The sequence below is a fragment of the Platalea leucorodia genome (assembly GCF_965183815.1).
Source record: "Platalea leucorodia genome assembly, chromosome: 4".
NCBI lineage: Eukaryota > Metazoa > Chordata > Aves > Pelecaniformes > Threskiornithidae > Platalea > Platalea leucorodia.
Genome location: NC_138826.1, coordinates 65,588,253 through 65,607,527, shown reverse-complemented (window position 1 = coordinate 65,607,527; position 19,275 = coordinate 65,588,253). Strand labels below are relative to the sequence as shown.

General features: G+C 37.1%; 1 protein-coding gene across 1 annotated transcript in view; it reads right to left on the bottom strand.

Annotated features, from left to right (window-relative positions):
* MYBPC1 (myosin binding protein C1) overlaps positions 1-19,275 on the bottom strand; it is a gene marked incomplete at both ends in the record, with an annotated part of 74,941 nt that overhangs the window by 29,959 nt on the left and 25,707 nt on the right. The window contains 9 exons of the mRNA XM_082310200.1: positions 2,127-2,293; positions 5,658-5,714; positions 7,249-7,300; positions 8,207-8,324; positions 8,684-8,832; positions 10,286-10,390; positions 12,968-13,003; positions 14,281-14,316; positions 14,679-14,711. Coding sequence (XP_082166326.1) covers positions 2,127-2,293; positions 5,658-5,714; positions 7,249-7,300; positions 8,207-8,324; positions 8,684-8,832; positions 10,286-10,390; positions 12,968-13,003; positions 14,281-14,316; positions 14,679-14,711 — 753 coding nt within the window. The remainder of the gene's footprint in view (positions 1-2,126; positions 2,294-5,657; positions 5,715-7,248; positions 7,301-8,206; positions 8,325-8,683; positions 8,833-10,285; positions 10,391-12,967; positions 13,004-14,280; positions 14,317-14,678; positions 14,712-19,275) is intronic.

Below are 19,275 nucleotides of genomic sequence, written 5' to 3'. Positions count from 1 at the left end.
TAGGCTAGTCCTTATGAATCAGTTTATTTTCTAGAAACAGCAGAATAAGCCCAAAGCTATGCAGATCTGATTATCCTGACCAAGTTCAAGCTAGTATTTCTTCATGACTTTGCAGTGTGACTGTATTCTGAATAGAATTGGGTAGACATAGCTTTGATAGCTTGCTGAGAAGTGCTGTCAGAATAAAATGGTATACAGCTGGTGCCATCAAATAATTTACAATGAATCTGTTACAAAGGATTTCTCTATTATCACCGCCACTCAAGTTAACAGGGAATTTTAACCTAAAATTCCTATTGATCTTCCCACTATCAGAATAAACACATTGGTTTGTTTAAAAGCCAAATTAGCTTTCCTGATTCTTTCTGTAGGTTGCAAGGTGTACATTGCAGTTCCACTTGGGATAAATGTTACAGCTGCAAAACATTTGCAAAAATATTTTAAACCAGGCAAGAGTTGTCAGTCTGTGAATCCTAATGGGGCTTTTCAAAAAGGTTCTTTGAGATCTGCAAATGTAGGCCAAGTTGTTCTGGGCAAGGTAAGGCCAGGTGCAACTCAAACATTTCAAAACACTTTAACATTAATATTTAGATATTGCCAGCCACAAAAGTTAGACCCAGGGGAGCAGATATCTGTGGCTTAAGAATAAATAAATAAATGGTGCCTCAAACAAATTGCCCACAGCTGAGTAATCAATTTCTGCTAAGGTTTATATCATGCTTATGTCTGATTGCAGGAGACTGAATATATTGACACAACAGAAGAATTATTAAATCTGAAAAGGATTTTTTATGTATCTTGCCACAGTGTAAAAGTTTCCAATTTATAATAAAAGTGGTGTGAGGGGAAAAGCACCCTACTCTCATCCTGTCACTACTATAGACATTTTCCCCAACATCTAGAGCCCCTCCTGTAGGGAAATCCCTGTCCACTGAAAAATCCTGATATGGCTGGCAGCTCCATCCTACTCCACAGGGAACTGGGGAGAGGGACCAGACAGACCGGTCCTAGGTCCTGAGAGATGCCTCTTTCCCAGTAAAACATTCAGGCACTTCCCCGTGATGCACCTGGGTAGGGAGCAGCTCTTCCTGCCAGCTAAGCAATTCCTGCCCCAGCTTCCAGCCCTGCTCCAGACTCCTGGGTGAAGGTGAGGAGTTTCCTTGGGCTTCAACCCCTTGGAGAGCTCCACTGGATATAGAAAGTGCCCCAGTGGCTCAGCCAAAGCCCATAGACTCTATTTCTTCCTCCCTCCCTCAACTGTGGCCAGAATCAGATATAGCAGCAAATGAAAAATATAAGTAAAAATTGATGTGTGGTAAAATAACATGCTATGATGTGAGGTAATGGATGAGGAGAGATGATATATCAGGCAGCTGGATTACAGATGGATTTGTGGAGGATTTCACCTATGCAAAAAGGACTCCTCCAGGAAACCAGTAGAATGGAAGATGTATATATTGCATCCAGTTCTGAAGTGCTCTCCAGGAACAAGCAAATGCCACAGTAATATAATGGATAGTGTGTTGTATTTATACATGTGTGTGTATGTATTATGCAACATATACATATATTTTATATACACATATATATACACATATACATATAAATACATATCTATATTTATGTATGTATTACACCACCCATTCTATTCAGTAGGGTAGATGAGGAAAGACAGACCTAAATGTCCTCACCCAACACAGGGCGGAGGGTTTTCAGTACAGCTGGGATTTCAGAGGAATGTCAGATAGAGTGCAAAATGAAATTATGAAGAGCAAACAATGTGTTTGGAGTGACTCTGTTTTAGAGCAGAAGATATTAATGATAACACAAGGTCTAATTTCCATACTGTTTGATCAGGTAGCACCTTTTCATACAATTGGGGACTTTGTTCCAGTTGGAACCACTGTTGGGCCAAGAGGGTGGGACGCTTTTGGAAAGCACTGAATGGGATAGGGTGTTTACACTAACCACAGTGGACCAAAGCCTTCTTTTGATTAAATCCTTGCAGAAATAAGGCTTAAGTTGTAGTGTGCAAGTCCCCTTATATGGAAATGAAGCAAGTTTGGGTTTTTAAGGTGGACACTAATGTTTGACTACAACATCAGAATATTCTGCCTTGTCCATACCTGCACTCTTCTTCACTTCCCTGCGCATGCGCTTCAGACGCTTTAACATGCCTCTCAGGTCAGTGATACCATACTGAAAAGCAATCTTCTCATATTCACTGGGATTCGCGTTCTTCAAGAGCTCCCACACATCTACTTCAGGTTCTTCCTCTTGCTGTTTAACCTCCCTAACAGTAGCAAAATAAAATTATGGGAGAAGAGTTAGTGAGACTTTATCACACCATAAAAAAAGATGAAGCTGAATCTATGGTGAGGTTAGAAATGTTTTGATCAAAATTTGAAGGCCGCCATCATATTTTTTTATTTCACTCAGTACGAGTGGAATAGCTCAGAATGACATTCACACCTTACTTTACACTTCTTCAAGGCAGAATTTGGATATGAGTTTTATTTTGTCCTTTTCTAATGTAATCAGTTATAAGAGTTTTTATATTGCTTCATTATTTAAAAAAAAAAAAAATACAGTTTGAAAATTTAGTACTATAATAGCATATGGGCTAATCCCACTTAAACCAGTGTTATCTGTTGTAACTTGAGTGGAATCAGTTACAATTTATGATGGCACCACTGAGATCTGAGCCTAATCCATACATTTCATAATTATATAAAAATGCTTTCAGACCCTGAGTCCCTGTAACTGCTACTAGGGTGACCAATGAAAGGACATTGAAATCCAAGGGAATCTGTGTCTCTTTATAGTTACACCAGTGCTTCTCAGAGTTACTTAAAGTTGTCATATGGATAGGAACTGGAGATTTCCACACCAGCTTGGACTTGCAAGATGGATCTGTTGGCTTCCATGTTTATCTCAGTCTTAAGAGCAGGAAGTGTTTTCAGAGGCCTGTGTGAATAGCATCACCTTTATACGGAAGTTTCAATACCGTATTTACTATCTGCAACTCCAGGCTAAGACAACCAATAAAGAGAAGTATAATTATTTTCACAATGGCAGCCATTAAATGAGAGAACAATGGAAGCATCGTAAACAAAATGATAATTTTTGAGATTGACAGTTTAGCTCAAAAAAGTGAACTGCTAGAACAATCTGGGAATTGGCACAGAAATCTAGACATTTTGTCCTGTAAATTCATTAGGATCAGACCAGGATCAGTCTGATTCAATCTAGTTGGTCTAATGAAACACAGAACAGAGTGAGAAAATAAACATCTGAGAAACAAAAAAAGACTGAGCTTTGGAGTGAGATACTGTTAGAGCTAAGCTCTATCAAGTCTGACAGAGAATTTTCTTTAGCATATACAGAAATAGCACTGGGGGTCCCTGAGAATCTCTGTATCGTTGGATGAGGAACTATGGATAAACATTTTGTTTAATCCGTGAGGTTTATTAATTTTTGTAATATGCCAGTGTTATTTTAAAAAGGAAAAAAGCTTCTCAATGAGGAGTCTTTGAAATACTTACATTGTTACCTGAGAATTATTGTTAGACAATCTCAGGTATGTAATTTTATGTTTTGTTCCTTCGTGCTCATGCTTTCTGGAGGGTGACTATGTACAGCGAACACTGGTGTTTCAGTGAGATTCCTTCTGCATGGTGGCAAGGCAAGATCAGCTTGCAAAAATATGTAAAAGCTGACACACCCCATGGGGTGGCATTCTCTTCCCCCAGGGCTGGCTGCTTGCCATGCAACACCTGTCCATGCTAAGGAGAGGTACACTCCATGGGAATCGAGATAATGTACCCCTTTAAATTAAGCAGTAGTTGAGAATGAGGATCAGTTAGAGTATCCTGATTTTCAACCAACTTGAAACAATTAATTCCAGACTCTTTTTCCTCTTGCGTAACTGGAGAACAAATTATGACACTTAGAGCAAACCAACTTTGTTCTGAGACCACAATAGTTTCTTCTGTGGGTATTGGGCAAACAATGCTTGCTATTTCCTAAGCAGATTGACTTCTCTACAAAATTGCTTTCAGATCTTTTCCCCGAACATGTGCATTTTGTTGAAAGATGTACTTTTTTAAAAAAAAGGACCTAAATGTTTGAGTGTTTTTGAGATCTTATGCCTTTTGGAATTTCGTGCTGTTACTGATCCATTGCATTGACAAAGCATAACCAGTCACAGAGTGGCTTACTGAGGTAAGAACTGGTTTGTCTTCCTGCAAGACCAGCACGAAATTAGAAAATAGGCAGTATATAGATTCTATGCATTTAGGTTTTTTTTAAAAACATGTTTCAAGTATTATGCACCACAGGTGAAAAGTTCTAGCCCTTTCCTTGGTAATATAACCATAAAAAAGAGAAGGAATGCACCTGCAACATTGCCTCTTGAAAAAATTGAAATGACAATGTGTACTTGTCTTCATAAAAATGGATATTACTATCCACACTGGGGCTTAATTAGCTTAACTGAATCTTATTCAATTAAGCTCAGAAGTATGAGGTTGCATTTCAGTGCCTGAAGCAAGGAGGCGAGGAACTGATTTGACCAATATCAAATAATGGTGTTTAAAAACCAAAAGTTTGCTTTGCCCATTAACCACACGATAGGTATACTATGTTTATATGGCTATACAGTATTTATCTTACAAAACATGTGAGTTACTTGTTAGTGAAGTGATAATGACTCTTAAATCACATTTCTCTTTCCACAAAAACACCAAGACCTCTTACATGCAACTCTCATGTTGCTAAAAAAACACCCCACAGGCAGTCATGAGAACTGTCATGCTAAGTTGTATTAGTATGATAAAAAGTCAAACTGAAGATCCTAATGAGGGATGAGAAGATTAAAAAACCAAAGACCTGGTGGATTTGAATTCGTTCAGGTAATTCTTTCACTGCCTACTTTTACCTTCAGCCTTTCCTGTTTGCTTTAGTTGCTTAAATACTATCCTCAAATCATAGCCCATAAGCCCATCGTGAACTTTCTGTGTAATTAATACTGCTTATTGGGTTTTCCACTTTCAGAGTAAGTGGTAAATGAGATAAAGGATCTAGTTCCTTTTCCAATTCTCTGTGGTCAGTTGCCATTGATTTCCATGGTGTATAACGTGTCTGTGATAAATTTTAAAAAATGATCTTGTCTTAACCTGTTAAAAGACTAAACTGGGTTTAAGGTCTGAAATAGCTAGAGGCATAATGATCATAACACCAGATTTTCAAGGCAAACCAGAGAAAAACATGCCCAAGTTTTTCTCCATCATAGCAGTTTTTTACTCTTGCACCAGACTCAATTTTCTGAACTGCTCATCCCTGTGTAGGAAATTCTCCCCCTCTACTTCCATGCAAACACAAAAGAAATAGCAAGTAAACTAAATGTTATTGGCCTCTTTAGGTTGTAGCTCACTTTTTTCCCAGTGCACTCAAATCTGAGGTTTCTTTTCTGCACACTTAAAGGTACAATTAACTGAACATTTGCATATTATACTATGAGAATGATAGTTAGAAACATTGAAAAAACTGAAAGGTCAGAAAATTCTTAAGAAGTTATTAATGCTACACCTGACTTTCTGTGTGCGAACCTAATGGTTTGCAATCCACACCTGCTCACTGCATCACTTGGTTCTCACCTACGTTTCAGGAGACCACTAAAGTCAAGTTCTCCTGCATCGTCTTGTCCATCACCGCTGTTATTAATAGAAAAAGATCAAATCTTTGTTTAATACAGGGAGACTTAGACAACACACATTGCGAACGCTCTACATGTCTCATATACTCAACACTGTCCAGACACACAAATAATGGTATAAAATCAACACAAACTTGTATTCTTTTTCACATGAATTATGTTTCCTTAGGCACTTGTGAAAAATAACACAAATGTTTGTATTGCTTGTTCTTATACTTCGATGACAAATTTTTGTAACTGCATACATAAATTTGCCAAAATTTGTGTTAGATTTCAGTAACACAAATAAACGTGAGCTAGTCAACACAACGAGCTTTGTTTTTCATTTCCATAGTGTATGTGTATAAAAACAAAGAACTTGTGCTGATCTTTTGCTATGAATGTAGAACAAAGATTTGCATTGTTGGGTGGTGCTTTTAACAACACGTAGCTGTGTCAAATACTGATTGCAAAGCATTACACTCAAGATTTAACCTTTCTCTAAATGAAGGGAGAAACGAGGTAAAAAAAGAAGAAACTGTACATTGTACATTTTTACAGATAGAATCACAGTCCTCTGAAGGTGCATTTCTTTCTATAATGTGACCTTAAGCAGTAATACCTTATAAAACACATATAGACAAAAGAAGTGCCCTTAATATTTGTAAAAAGTAAGGGCAGAATCCTGCAAATGTTAAGCCAAATGTTGCCAATATCTCATCCCAGATTTTTCATGCAAGATATTACTTAGATAATCAGAAAATATTCAGATATCCTCATCTGCTTGGGCAGAATAGTTATTGCATTTTTCTTTTAAAATGTGCTCAAGAAAGGAGTGCACCTTGAATGTAATATCTTTTGCATTTACTCTTTAAATCAAATCCCTCTAAATAAAAACAATTACTTTTAAAATAAAAATAAAATAAAAAAGCAGATTATAAAATCACAGCTTTGCTTGAATGTGTAAATTACCAAACTGCATTCATTGTTTGTAAACATTTTCATTCTGAATACTTCTGTTCTTCTAAGACAATTTTCTCCATAAAATGTAAAGATGACATCTATACTGGTTTGAAATGCTATTTTATCACAAAGGTAACTAACAAGGGAAAAGACTTCAGACACAATGCTTTATCTTATGGCCTCTGCAATATATTATCTGTAGTTTTTCTGTAACGATGGCCTTATGACACACTTTTTTACAGTAAGATAACATAAAGCCAGACCCTGTCTTCTTGAAATCAGTGTGAATTTTCTCTCTGCATTTAATCAGTACAAGGTCAGGACCAGGAACTTTCATATTGTAGCTGACAATTTTCAGGAAACACGCAGTAGAATATTTTAGTGAATTAAAATATGATTTTAAAAACCTGTTGTAATTATTTCATTCTACCCATTACCAACCACCCTAAACCCCACTTCTTTAATCTTTATTTACAAAAACATTTTTTAAAAATACTTGATACAGTTGTCTGCCAAGATTGTTGCAAGTTCTGTGCATGCTACCAGCATCCATTACTGAGGAGCTTCATAGGATCACTGTTTGACGTTACCTTCTTTTGAAAGCAGATCTGATGTCAATGGATGGAGCAGCTTGGGAAGATTCTATGAAATAACAGTAATACAGGAATTAAAATCATAATTTGAAATTAATGTAACTTATGTAATTGATGTAATTTGGTGTATGAAATTTGTTCCGTTTCCTGCTAAGTGACCACAACTTGTGCTGCTCCTTTGGCACTAAGTTCTGATAAATGCAAAGCTGCTCAGTGCTAAGCTGCTCAGTGCTAAGCTAAGTTTACTTAGTGTGTTTCTCTGAACTACTTTCTGCAGTTCTGCATAGCAGATCTGTCTCTGTGATGTTTCTCTCTGATCTCCTTCCTGCCTGTACATAGGCTCTGGCCTTTTTGTCTTGCCGTTCCCTATGCTTTCTCTCCTGCTTGCATCTTGCACTTTCTCAGTACACTCAGCATCAAAGGAAAGAGACAGTCTTCTCTGCAACTACAGACTCATGTTGATTCTCAGTGCAAGGATGAATCCCCCTTGTGTGAATTACCCATTTGTGCCAGCCTGAATCAGATTAAACAGTTCTGATCCACAGCCAGTGAATGGATGCAGCCAGGCTGGCCCCTGCCTCGATGGCCTCCGAATACACACACCTACCTATGCCACTCGGTCTGTCAGTCAGCCGTCAAATGTCCCCTTAACTGTGACCGGCTTCCCCTGACTGACGAACGGATAGTCTGATCTAGGCACATGCTTCATGAGGGTGAACAACTATTTTGTCCACTGGCTGCTGGCCCTGGCATTTCAGAAGACATCCATCTTTCTCAGTCTCACACTTAAGAACTCTGACAGATACACACTTAAGAAAATTCTCTGAGCTCTGTGCTAAAAATGTTCACTTTAAGGATTACTTCATTTAAAGGTTCTGAACAAAGGTAGGTGGCATTTCAGGTTAGAAAAAAAAGAAATCTTTATAAAGCTTTACAGAAACAAGCGGAATCTTACCAGTGACTTCAAGGTCAAAAGAGCAACTGTCAAACTTGTCCTTATAGGATACTTCACAGCGATAGTTCCCTGCATAGTTTTCCTTAGCTTGAATGATATGCATCTCAAATGTGTGAATCTAAAAATCAAACATAACTGTTCATTAATGTGGGGGATACATTTGCACAAAGCAGAAGTTAAAAGATTAATCTTTCAGACCTAAACCAGGAGTAAGGAATAACTCGAATAAAGGACTCTGGAAAGAATCTGGAACCCAGAAATGGCGACGGAAAACTTTTATTTCCCCACCACTACTTGTCCTGCGCTGGGAGAGCAGAAAAGTCTGCTTCTGCGCAGGGTCAGGGATCATCACTGAAATCTGCATGGGGAAGCCAGGGCTAGAATTCAATGCTCTTGAATTTCTTCCTGTTGTCTTAAACTGATCTTTAAGCTCTCTTTGGAGCCTTGCCCCCATAAGTAGGAAAAGCAAAGACACACCTTAGTGTGACGCTCAAAGGACTCTTTCAGCTGCAGGTGCTTCCCCGCTTTACTGGCCAGGTCCATCCATTTGCCTTTAAACCACTTAACATTTGGCTTTCGGAGAAGATCTTTGGCTTCTACTTTGGCTATAAATGTAATATTCCCACCTTTTAAAAAGAGAAAAGCATAATGCAATCATTGAGGAGCGTGTGCTTGTCAGTTATGTCTGTACAAGTTTCTTTTACTACTGCTCCTTCCAATCTCCGGGTGCTAGCTCTAACACGACAGTAAGAATCAGATGGAGTCACACAGGCTATGACAGTACTGCATTGTTACAGAGATTAATGATTTTGGGTCTGGAAGCCTTATGCCCTTGTCAATATGGAGCTTGAGACACGGAGAAGCAGGATAAATTAGTTGAGGCAAAACTCCATGTTGTCATAGGCAAATTGTTCCCAGTATTTGAATTTCCTTGCTTAAAACAAGCACGGGTGTTCCTAGGCTACCAGACAGTTGTAACATAAATAAACTCCAGTCTGGAAAAGAAAGCCTGGAGCTCTTCATGCATTTCTATCATTAATTCTTTAAGCTGAGAAGGGAGGAGAAAGAGTCTTCTCTAAACACTAATTTGAGAATAGTAAAAGTTAGCTCAATTTTCAGAACACCACTGCCCAGCCCCTGCTGAGTTTCCATCCTAACATTTGTGGTCTTCCAAAGGAGAATACAGCTAACTCCTTATATTTATTTTCCAAATAAAACCTCCCCAAATGGTCTTTTTCTACTCAGAAACCAAGAAAAATAATAGGCATGTATAAAAAAACCGCATCTGACCATGTCTTAGCATATCCAAGTACACAGCAGACATATGAAGTAGCCCATACTGAATTTCTCACCATTGCTGCTACCCTGCTTAGGGTGCAGCTACCTTACCGTGTTAGTATGGCTCAGGAGTGCAGTTTGGAAGTGAACCTCCTAACTGTCCCCATTTACTGTGCTCTGGTTCACAACACAGAAAGTCCTCAGAGTGCTTGAACTGGATTCCTCTGGGGTGAAATTAAAACCAAAGATGTGCTCTGAGAGTTTACCACCTGTGTTCCAACTGCTAGTAGGTGTATAGACCACCAGACTAAACCAGAGCTAGTCCAGAGCAAATTCCCCAGAATGGTTACAGTGGGGGTGACCCTACCAGCTTCCTTACAAAGCTGTTTCTATTAGTCTACCTGCTAATTTACACACAGCTGTAGGGTACAAAAATTGACCCAGCAATCTCTAAGCTATGCTACAGGCCTTTGGCTAGATCTTCCTGACATGTCAGTAACAGTACAGCCAACAGCGTCACAGTAACCAGCTCTCTTCTCCAGAAACTATACCTCTTACCCATTCTGCTCACTAAACTATTAGATTTTGAGCTTGTCTTGAATTAAGCACTTGGGTTTTGCTTCTCTTTGTATAGTCCTTTTGCCTTCGAAGAGTGGAGTTCACATCCAACTATAATCAGTAGAAGTACTTGTAGCTGAGGGCAGAAGCTGAGTGTCACAGGAACTGCACATACCTTCCCAGGATCTGCCTCAGTCTCTCTCTCTCTGGAAGTGGCTTTTGATTATGTTGCTAAGCACTTACCAACGCTCACTGAACCGCTCTGAGGTTTTTCGATAAATAAAGTGGATCTTTGGGAGTCATCGTGTTTTTCTGTCTCTTCTGGAGCTCCTTCTCCAATAGACCATACTGAGATTCAGGGAGAGAGGAAAAAGTCAATCATCTGAGCATATTTTACTCCCTCCAAAATACACTTACCTGAACTTACTAAACTCTCTAAACCTATTACCTCTCTCTTCAGATGTCCTGAAAGATATGTAAGTTTTTGTTCACACTGACATCCATTGCTTGGCTGTCACATTGAACATACAGTTCTTGCAGGAACGCTACCTCTATGGTGACAGAAAATGAAACTATCAGGGAGGAAGAGGGGGGAACCTGATCAGCCAAGATGGGTACTGAGCAACTTGAATGGCACCAGCATTCAACCATGAGTGCTTTACAGAGGCAATGCACAAAGGTCAGCTCTTTGTTTTTCAGAAGAGATGGAGGTTCTGAAAACACAAACAGCTATAAGCACAAACAAAACACAGTTTCAGTCGGTCTCTCTGGAGCCCAAACTCAGTCAATTGTACAAGCTAGTTTTTCCTCTTTATCTGCAAAATAGGGCAGGGATGAAGCTTACTTTTGAACTTTGTTCTCTTTTACCATGATAGAAGCAGAGAGTTTGGGGATCACTCAATACCACGTCCTGCACCATGCATAGACTGATGTTTTACAGAGAAATAATTTGTCAGATGGAAACGATTGTGTCACAGGTTCAGATACAGTGCCTTCTCTTTGGAAATTGAGATTTTGGAACTGAGAAGGAATAACGGTGCTGAGAGAAGCAGAAAGTGAGCAGTCTACCCAGGGCAGAGAACTGTGCCAGCACAGCTGTGCATTTCTGGTCTTTCTGTTTATCTGAACAACCCTGGCTTTGTGCCATGCAGTTACATCTTGGATAAATACATGCAAAACTGTGGTCAAAGCTGATTCCTAACAGAAAAAGAAGGAGAGCAAGGCAGTGAATGTCTGTCCGTTACCTGCTCCCTTTCTACAGAGAGGCAAAGCATGTGTCTCATATTCCACATGAGAACTTGTGGAGTCCACATGCCACATCTCCTATTTTGGGGAGTTATGGTCAGTGCATAGGGGAACCTGAGTAAAGCCAGTGCTGCCCTGGTAGTACTGAAGAGCAGAGCAAATGTGGAAATGTACAACTAATTGACAAAGCCATCTGTCTCTTTCAAATCAAAGCTGCATCTCCCTTGTTCCCCTTGAACTTCTAACTGTTTCAGAAGATAGCTTTTTATAGTTTATCCAATGCTTTTTTGGTTTTGATTTCATAACTAGCATAAATGAGGAACCAGTCACACAACACTTCTTACTGAGTCAAACCCTGGTCTTGAAATGAGAAGTTACTTTCCGTGCTCAGTATTTTCTGTAGAAACTATTTGCCAGAAGTCAGAATTGTCTTTCTTTTATGTAGAGATTACTGCTACGGGAACCTTTTTAACTCATGAAAATTTCTATCACTCACGAATGCAACACAACTCATGACAACCATGGGAAAATACAACCAAACTGGTTTTATTATGCTAAAGTCTATTAGAAATTTTGAAAAGGTATAGAAATGCTAGATAGCTTTGCTATAAAATCTTTGCCTTTCAGTCTTTCAGTGAATTTTCGGTGGTGTGCCTAACACCTCTGTATATGTCTGCTTGTACAATATTTCTTGCAGGTAAAGACATACATGTATATACACACATGTATATACACATATATGAAAACATATACACAGACGTACGTGAACACAAATATATATAGATACACATCTATATATACTCTCTATATAATCTAGATGTTTAGATTATGCCAGTCTAACATGCTAGTATATGGAAACAACATAAGAATGAGTGAAAGTTACTGGTGTGAATAAAATGATGTGACAATGGTCGGTACAGGAACTGGTCACGTGCAGTAACAAACCTAACACGCCACAGGGTGAAATGGAAAAAAGGATATTAATACATGGAAGATGCTTACATAGAGTCATTAATTTGGTACCACATAAAATAACACCTAAATATTATCATCATCTTTAGATATTAACATTTTCCTATTTATTAAACAAACAAAACAAAACTGGGGTTGATGTTGGCGCAGCGGGCTGGCATAGGCGGCTATGCCAGGTCAATAACCATGGTTGAAGTACCTGCTGCTCATTTTGTTCCAGAGGCTGCAAATCCTGAAACCACAAAAGTGGGTGCAGTATGCGTTACCTGCCAGGGTAGGAAGAAAGAGGTTATGACTTTGCTAAGTTTTCCCCACCATCCTTTGAGCTGTAAGAAGAAGCCATTCTCCTACAGTCTCCTGGGGCCTGTGTGTGGGATTCAGGTAAGCCACTGTCACCCTGTAGGCTGAGGAGGAAGGGAATAGTTGCGTATCTATCTATATAGATATAGATATAGATAGATAGGTATGTATGTATGTGTAAAATGCTGATACATGTCCTGTCTTTTGCAGCAGAGCCTTCTCTCACTCCTGCTTTAACTGCTAGAAACCTATTTGCTCTGATACCTAAAAGCATTTCAACAGTTACAGTTCGATACTGTATAAACAAATAAATTAAAATTAAATATAATCTTTAAGAAATAACTTATTAATAATACTTGTATTATGTAAAATTTGGATTGTTTCAACGTGTTTTTCAGGAGGCCTCACCTGAATCTTTTCTTTCCGTTGGCTTAGACATCCCATCTGAAAGGGAAGAGTAATTTAGATAACACCAGCTCAGAGATTGCAGCTTAACTGACCTCAGATCATCGGGATTTAAAGAACATTGGTTCTTCATGCAAGAAGATTAGATATTTAGGACCATACCCATGAGGAACTATTTGATTACCAGAAAAAGGAAGTGAATAGCTGAGAAAAAAATTCAGAAATCTTTCCCCCTTTTCTCTAGAAAATCTAAATTAGTTTAGTTTAATTCCCATTCAAGATTTCCTTTTTAATAGTTCATATTTAGAAGGGTTCCGTGAAGCTGATCATGTTTTCTTCATGATTTATGTAGTTCCAGATAACAGATGAATTTATGTTGTTCAATATTTATCTGAGGGGATGCTACTTTGAATTATTTAAATAGTCTATTTATTTAGCAAAATAATGAAAAATAGTGAAAACTAAATTTTAGGGGTTTGTGATTTAAAATGTTATTTGTATATTTATCTTTTACCAATGAGATCATCTACTACTGTAAATCAATATACTGCCACTGACTTTACAGTTGGCATTCAGCCCAAAGATAATAATGCAAATTCTTTTGGGAGAAATCAAGAAAATGATATCATTTAGGGCAGTGAAGATAATGAAGATAATTAAGAGCATGGTTTTCATCTGACACACTGAAAAGCATGTTTTAGTGTTCAAAATCTCTTTCATTCACAGTCTATTTTTAGAAAACATATTAAGCAAGCAATGGAGAAATGTTGCCCATGTCACATCTATCATGATGGACTCCTGTGCTGTTGCTGTTCTTTTACTCTCAACAACCAAAGGCATTTTATCTACCAGCTTTGCAGCAATGGCTTAAAGCAGTACATTCAAACTACCTCGTAGGTCATATGGCCTAAGGTGAGGTGATAGACAATTACGTGGATAAACCTGTTTTGAAGTCATAAGGCATCTGTTTTATTTGCAATTCTGGAATTTCCTCTCAAGACTAACCTTAAAAATGCACTCCATGTTTGTTGATAGGAAAAGAAAAGGGCAGTTGCTTTCAGAGCTGTTAACTGATATTTTACCTTCCAATGGCAGCTCTGCCAAAGACCTCAAGATAGGACTGGAAAGGAACTTATCTGGCATGAAGGTCTTGTACTTCTGAATAGAGATTAATTTAATGTAGAACACTTCAAAAAGCTTTTTCTCTAATTACTGTGTTTTGAGATCAGTCCAATGGTTTGGACTCTTTCTTCATTAATAGTCAAAAGAAGAATGCATACATACATACGCACACAAAGCACTATCACAGTCCTAACCTGCTGGTGGAGTACTAACTGAAGTGTCATCTTCATCTGTGAAAAGAAATACACATAAAAAAAGCACATAAAGAAACTGAAAGCACAGGTGGTCATCTGCTTTAAAACAACTATGTGAAAATGTAAAACCTGCAAAAGAAAGGGAAAGAAATCTTAATAGTCAGGAGCATTCACAATGGAAGCTTCAAACTGATGAAGAAAGCTTTGCGTAATTCAGTAGCTGAAATGGTAAACCTTAATGTTTCAAGCAAGTAAAAGAAAAATGAGATGTGGACTGTGATCTATTATTAAATCATGAGTTTATATGAAAGCTGCTGAGTGGTTCTGTTTGTTAGAGATGTAATCCACAGTAAATACAAAAAAGCCACAAGGAAATCAAGGTCAATCACATATCTGACCTGAGGAAGATGCCATTTCTCTGATGTCCATGTCTGCAATTAAAATGTGCACCATATATGCATTCAGCATCATTAAATCAAGATATGCAACAGTTAAAAATAGTCCCCTGTATTTATACTTTGTAATTTCTGTATTAGAATATTAATATAAAATGCAAGGAGCAAACAACCCATTTTTCCCATATTATAGGAGAATAAATTAAAATAAGGACAGAACTATTATCATCACACATTTTCCTTTTAATCACACTAAAAGTTGACCATCATCAGGTGTTAAATCACTAAAAGCAATTGTTATCCAGGTATTTTAAAATGTTTAATCTCATAGAGTACATTGAGGTATATATTTATATAAATCAAAAGCCCGAAAAAACGTGAAACTGGCATTAAATGTGAAATGATTATTAGAAAACCAGAATAAGGTAAAGATTATCTTTACAAGAGTCTCCTACATCTCTTTGAATTTTAGATGTTGACTAGAAACTTCAGAGATATCAGTTTCTGATAAAAATATGCAAAAAGTCTTAGTGTCTTAAAAGCCTAATGGTAAAAAAAAAAAATTAAAATTACTAATGTAGCATTTGAAAGGCTAGAATAAACTAGATATATTTAGGATTTGGTACGTTTGTAATGTAAAGGTAAGATATCTTTTATATGGTATCAGAAAATCATCTGGAGAACATTTCAAAGTGGAGGAAAAGACAGTTGAACATGAACAACTTTGGAAATATATTAGCTCACATTTTTAAAGAGGTGGGTTTTTTTAGATTTTAGATTTGGGTTTCCAGAATCAAATTTTAACTCTGAAGTTATCCTTTGATTTTGACCTCAAAGTTATAATTTGTCTATATTTTCTCAAGGAAATAAATGTAGTAACTATGAAAAAAACACATAAAATATAGTTGCATTTTTGTAAATACTGGTCATATTATTTTTTTGTGCTTCTTAACCACTGAAGGCTAATTGAAAGTCTGTTAATAGAATTTAAGTACTTAGCCATAACACTTTACTCATTCCTTTTCAATGATTCATCAAACTTCTTTTTAAAAATCCCTTGGGAGGAGGATGTCAGTTGTAAAAGGTAGGCCTATACATGAAAGATTAATGTGTTATTTTACAAAAATGATTTCTTATTCATAGCAAAAAAAAAAAAAAAAAAAGAATTCATTTAGTGGAAGGGTTCTCACCACCTGCATCATCCAATGGCATAAGCAGATGTTGAAGCTGTTGATTTTCAGTGAAAGCACAGTAATGATAAAGTCATGTCAGATGTTTTAGCATATTGTGCTAGCAACTAAATAAATGCAAGGCTAAGTAATTGCACTGCAAATCTTTCTCCAAGTTTCATGAAAGTATAAAGTATATTTTTAGTTCTTTTTGTCAATAAAGTCACCCTTGTGGTTGATGACGGCTTGAAGAGGTACAGAATATTCTCTCTGGCCAGAAAAAAATAATAAAGATCAATCAGCATAAAACATTTGATGTGATGCACCCTACATGATGATGTGTGACAATCACATTATTAAAGGACTACTCTATTTGACTTCTGTTTTCTTTAAACGTTTTAAAAAATAAACCAGCAAAAAGGTGTTATTAGTTTTGCAGAGGGATTGCTGGGTTTTCTCCAGGGTAATCTACCATTTTTCAAACAAAATGTTAACATCAAACACAAACAAATCAAAACAAACAAATATTTCAGAAGTATCAGAATGAAAGTACAACTGAATGTGCTGTAAATGGAAAGAGTATGGAAAGAATACATGCTAAAATAGGATTGTTTTGAAAAAAGGATAATTATCAATACATCACTCCTTATATCTCAGGCTTCTAGGATGAAATGAACTGACTATTGAATAAACATGAAAAATGGTTCAACAGCTATAATCAATTTGCTTTCTGTGATGAACAATTGTTTATGTTAGCAATAAATTCTATTTAAAGATAACAAAAATCCCCAAAATACCAGACCTGGTGATAAAACTATAATCATTAGTTCACTGTCCTTATCTTCTGCACGTAAACTTATAATGGAATATATTTAGTAATCTGTTGTATGATAAGAATTAAGGATGAAGAAATCACTTCATTCCTTTGACAGTAGGTTGACAGGATGTATTACTCTATAGAGATTTTTGTTCTTTGGCTTCTATTCATCTATGGCACATTTTCATTAACAAATACAATATTTACGTTTATTCCCTTGTAACTAAGCAATTACATTAACTGAGGGCCAGGCCTCTTGAAGTTCCATCAGGACTAGAGTCTTGCTGTAGGAGGAAAGAACACTTCATATCTCAGAAGTAGCTAATGTAAAACTTTTTTATACTCACAACCAGTGTAACCTCAATATTAAAATTTCTGACTGCTGACACAGCAGGAGTGTAGAAAAACCTGTCAAAATATAAGTAATAACTACTGATTTATATATGAACCGCTGATATCAAGAATTTTAGACCTTCTACTTTCCCTTGATTTGAAATCTACCACAAAAAACTGGAAGCTGCTATTCTGTTGTCAGTTGCATTGTTGATAAATTTAATGTTTTGCAGAAGTGGCAAAATCATATTAATCTATTATTTTACTTTTCTCTTTTGTAGCTGTTTAAAAGAAGAGTTGAAAGCCATGTGTCAGTTTCAAAAGCCTGGTGCTACAGAACTGAACAGGGGAATTTTGGAATTTACTCCTCTGGAGCAGTATCTCAAACTTGATTTAATCAGCTAACAGAGCCAGTAAACAAATTATTCTTTCTTTGTTTTTGTTCCCTGCTCTCACTCACTGACGACCATGGGATCTGGCATGAGAGATACGGCAGGCATATATAGGCAGGGTGGTGAACAGGGCAGAGACACTGTTTTGCAGCTGCAGATGACTTCAGAGCGCTGTAACATTGACCTGTGTTACTGCACGTGGGAGCAAGTGTTCAGGGCTAAGGCAGGAGGTAGATAAACACCACAAAGAATGAACCCTTGTGTTCGTTGTGCATTAATAAATACAGAGTAACTCAACCAACTGGCTGAATCATTTTGGTTTATGCTGAAATTGCTGAGCACAGTTTAACCCTTCTGAGACTAAGAGTTTAAAATTTAGTTGCCTTCAATTACCCATCTGATTTTCAAAGAGTATTCAGCAGTCCCACTGAGGGGACTTGGCACTTTGGAAATAATAAATGAAGTACATACATAGGGCAATGGAAATTTTAGCAGAGAGAAGAATGGATAAGTGAAACCTGGAGAAATACAAGGATGAAACATGCAAACATTTTAGTAGGTGGTTGGATGGAACCTAGAGAAAAAGATATCAGTAAAACATGCAGAAATTTTAGTAGCTCTCTGAATGGCTGGATGGGACCTAAAAAAAGGAATGAGCAAACTGATATTAAAATTCAATTATTATTCCAGCAATTGGGAATACAATTATAACAATATTCAACATGTATGATAATGCTAAAATTAAAAACAAAGGCAGAGGAATGTAAATTGAATGAGTATGAAATAATGTAGTAAATTTGGTGGGATTTCTGCTGAGTCACTTTTTTCTCTGAAAATAAAATGGATGATCATATAAATCCTGATGCTTTTACTAAATTACTTCAGCTATGTTTGAAACTAGAAATGCTATAAAAGATTAATGTACTCAAGAACATTTTATTTTTACGTCTCTGAGCTACTGATTTACAGTGAAATAACCACAAGATAACAAAGAATTTATCACACTGTCCTCCATTTCTTAACTTTACAGTGAACATAAAAGGACATAAATATGTAATTTCACACAGACAATAACCACTAAAAAGAAATAGAACAGTAAAACAGACACACAGATAGGTATACTTTATCTTCCTAACTTCTGCTGTTAACTTTGTCTTAGAAATGAGGTGAAAATTATGGACTACGTGGTTTACGTGGACTACCAAGCTTTCTTTCCTAGATGCCAGGTTCCAGCACAGCCTGACTGTGCTGCAAAGAGGGGCTGCCCGAGGTTCCTATGGTGTGCTGTTTCTTATAAATTATCAGCAAAGAGGTCACAACTGCTAACACACAGGTATTGTAGAATTGCTGATCGCTGTGGAATTCAGATATGAAACTTTTCCCATCTCATTCCCATTCAGGAAAGTACTCAAATCTGTTACTTCTGAAGCTACAAAACCAGTTTTGTAAATAGCTTATACAAAAGCTAGCCTCTAGCTGGTTCTGTCCTCATTTCCTTGTTGAACTGCTCATTTTCTAGTGTAAATGATTTTGGATAGATTGAAAAAATGGAACCTTTTCCCATTTTGTGAATTATGCTCACCATTATAAAGATTTTCTTCTGGCGGCCAAACATGAAAGAATCGCTTTAAGAAAATATACTTTCCCTTACTTGGTGATACTCTGCAACAAAACAGGAGTTGATAGAAACAATTGCACTATACCTAATTAAAAAAAAATTACTACCGAGTGTCTGGCAATGACATCTACATTGCTTTGCAGAGGTGACAGTTTCACCTCAGTATGGCACAAGTTCATTCTTTCTATGTATTGGTATTCAGACTTTCACTGGAATTCTTACTGAGGCAGCTGCTGCCACCACAGACTGAAACTGGAAACACTTCCTATAC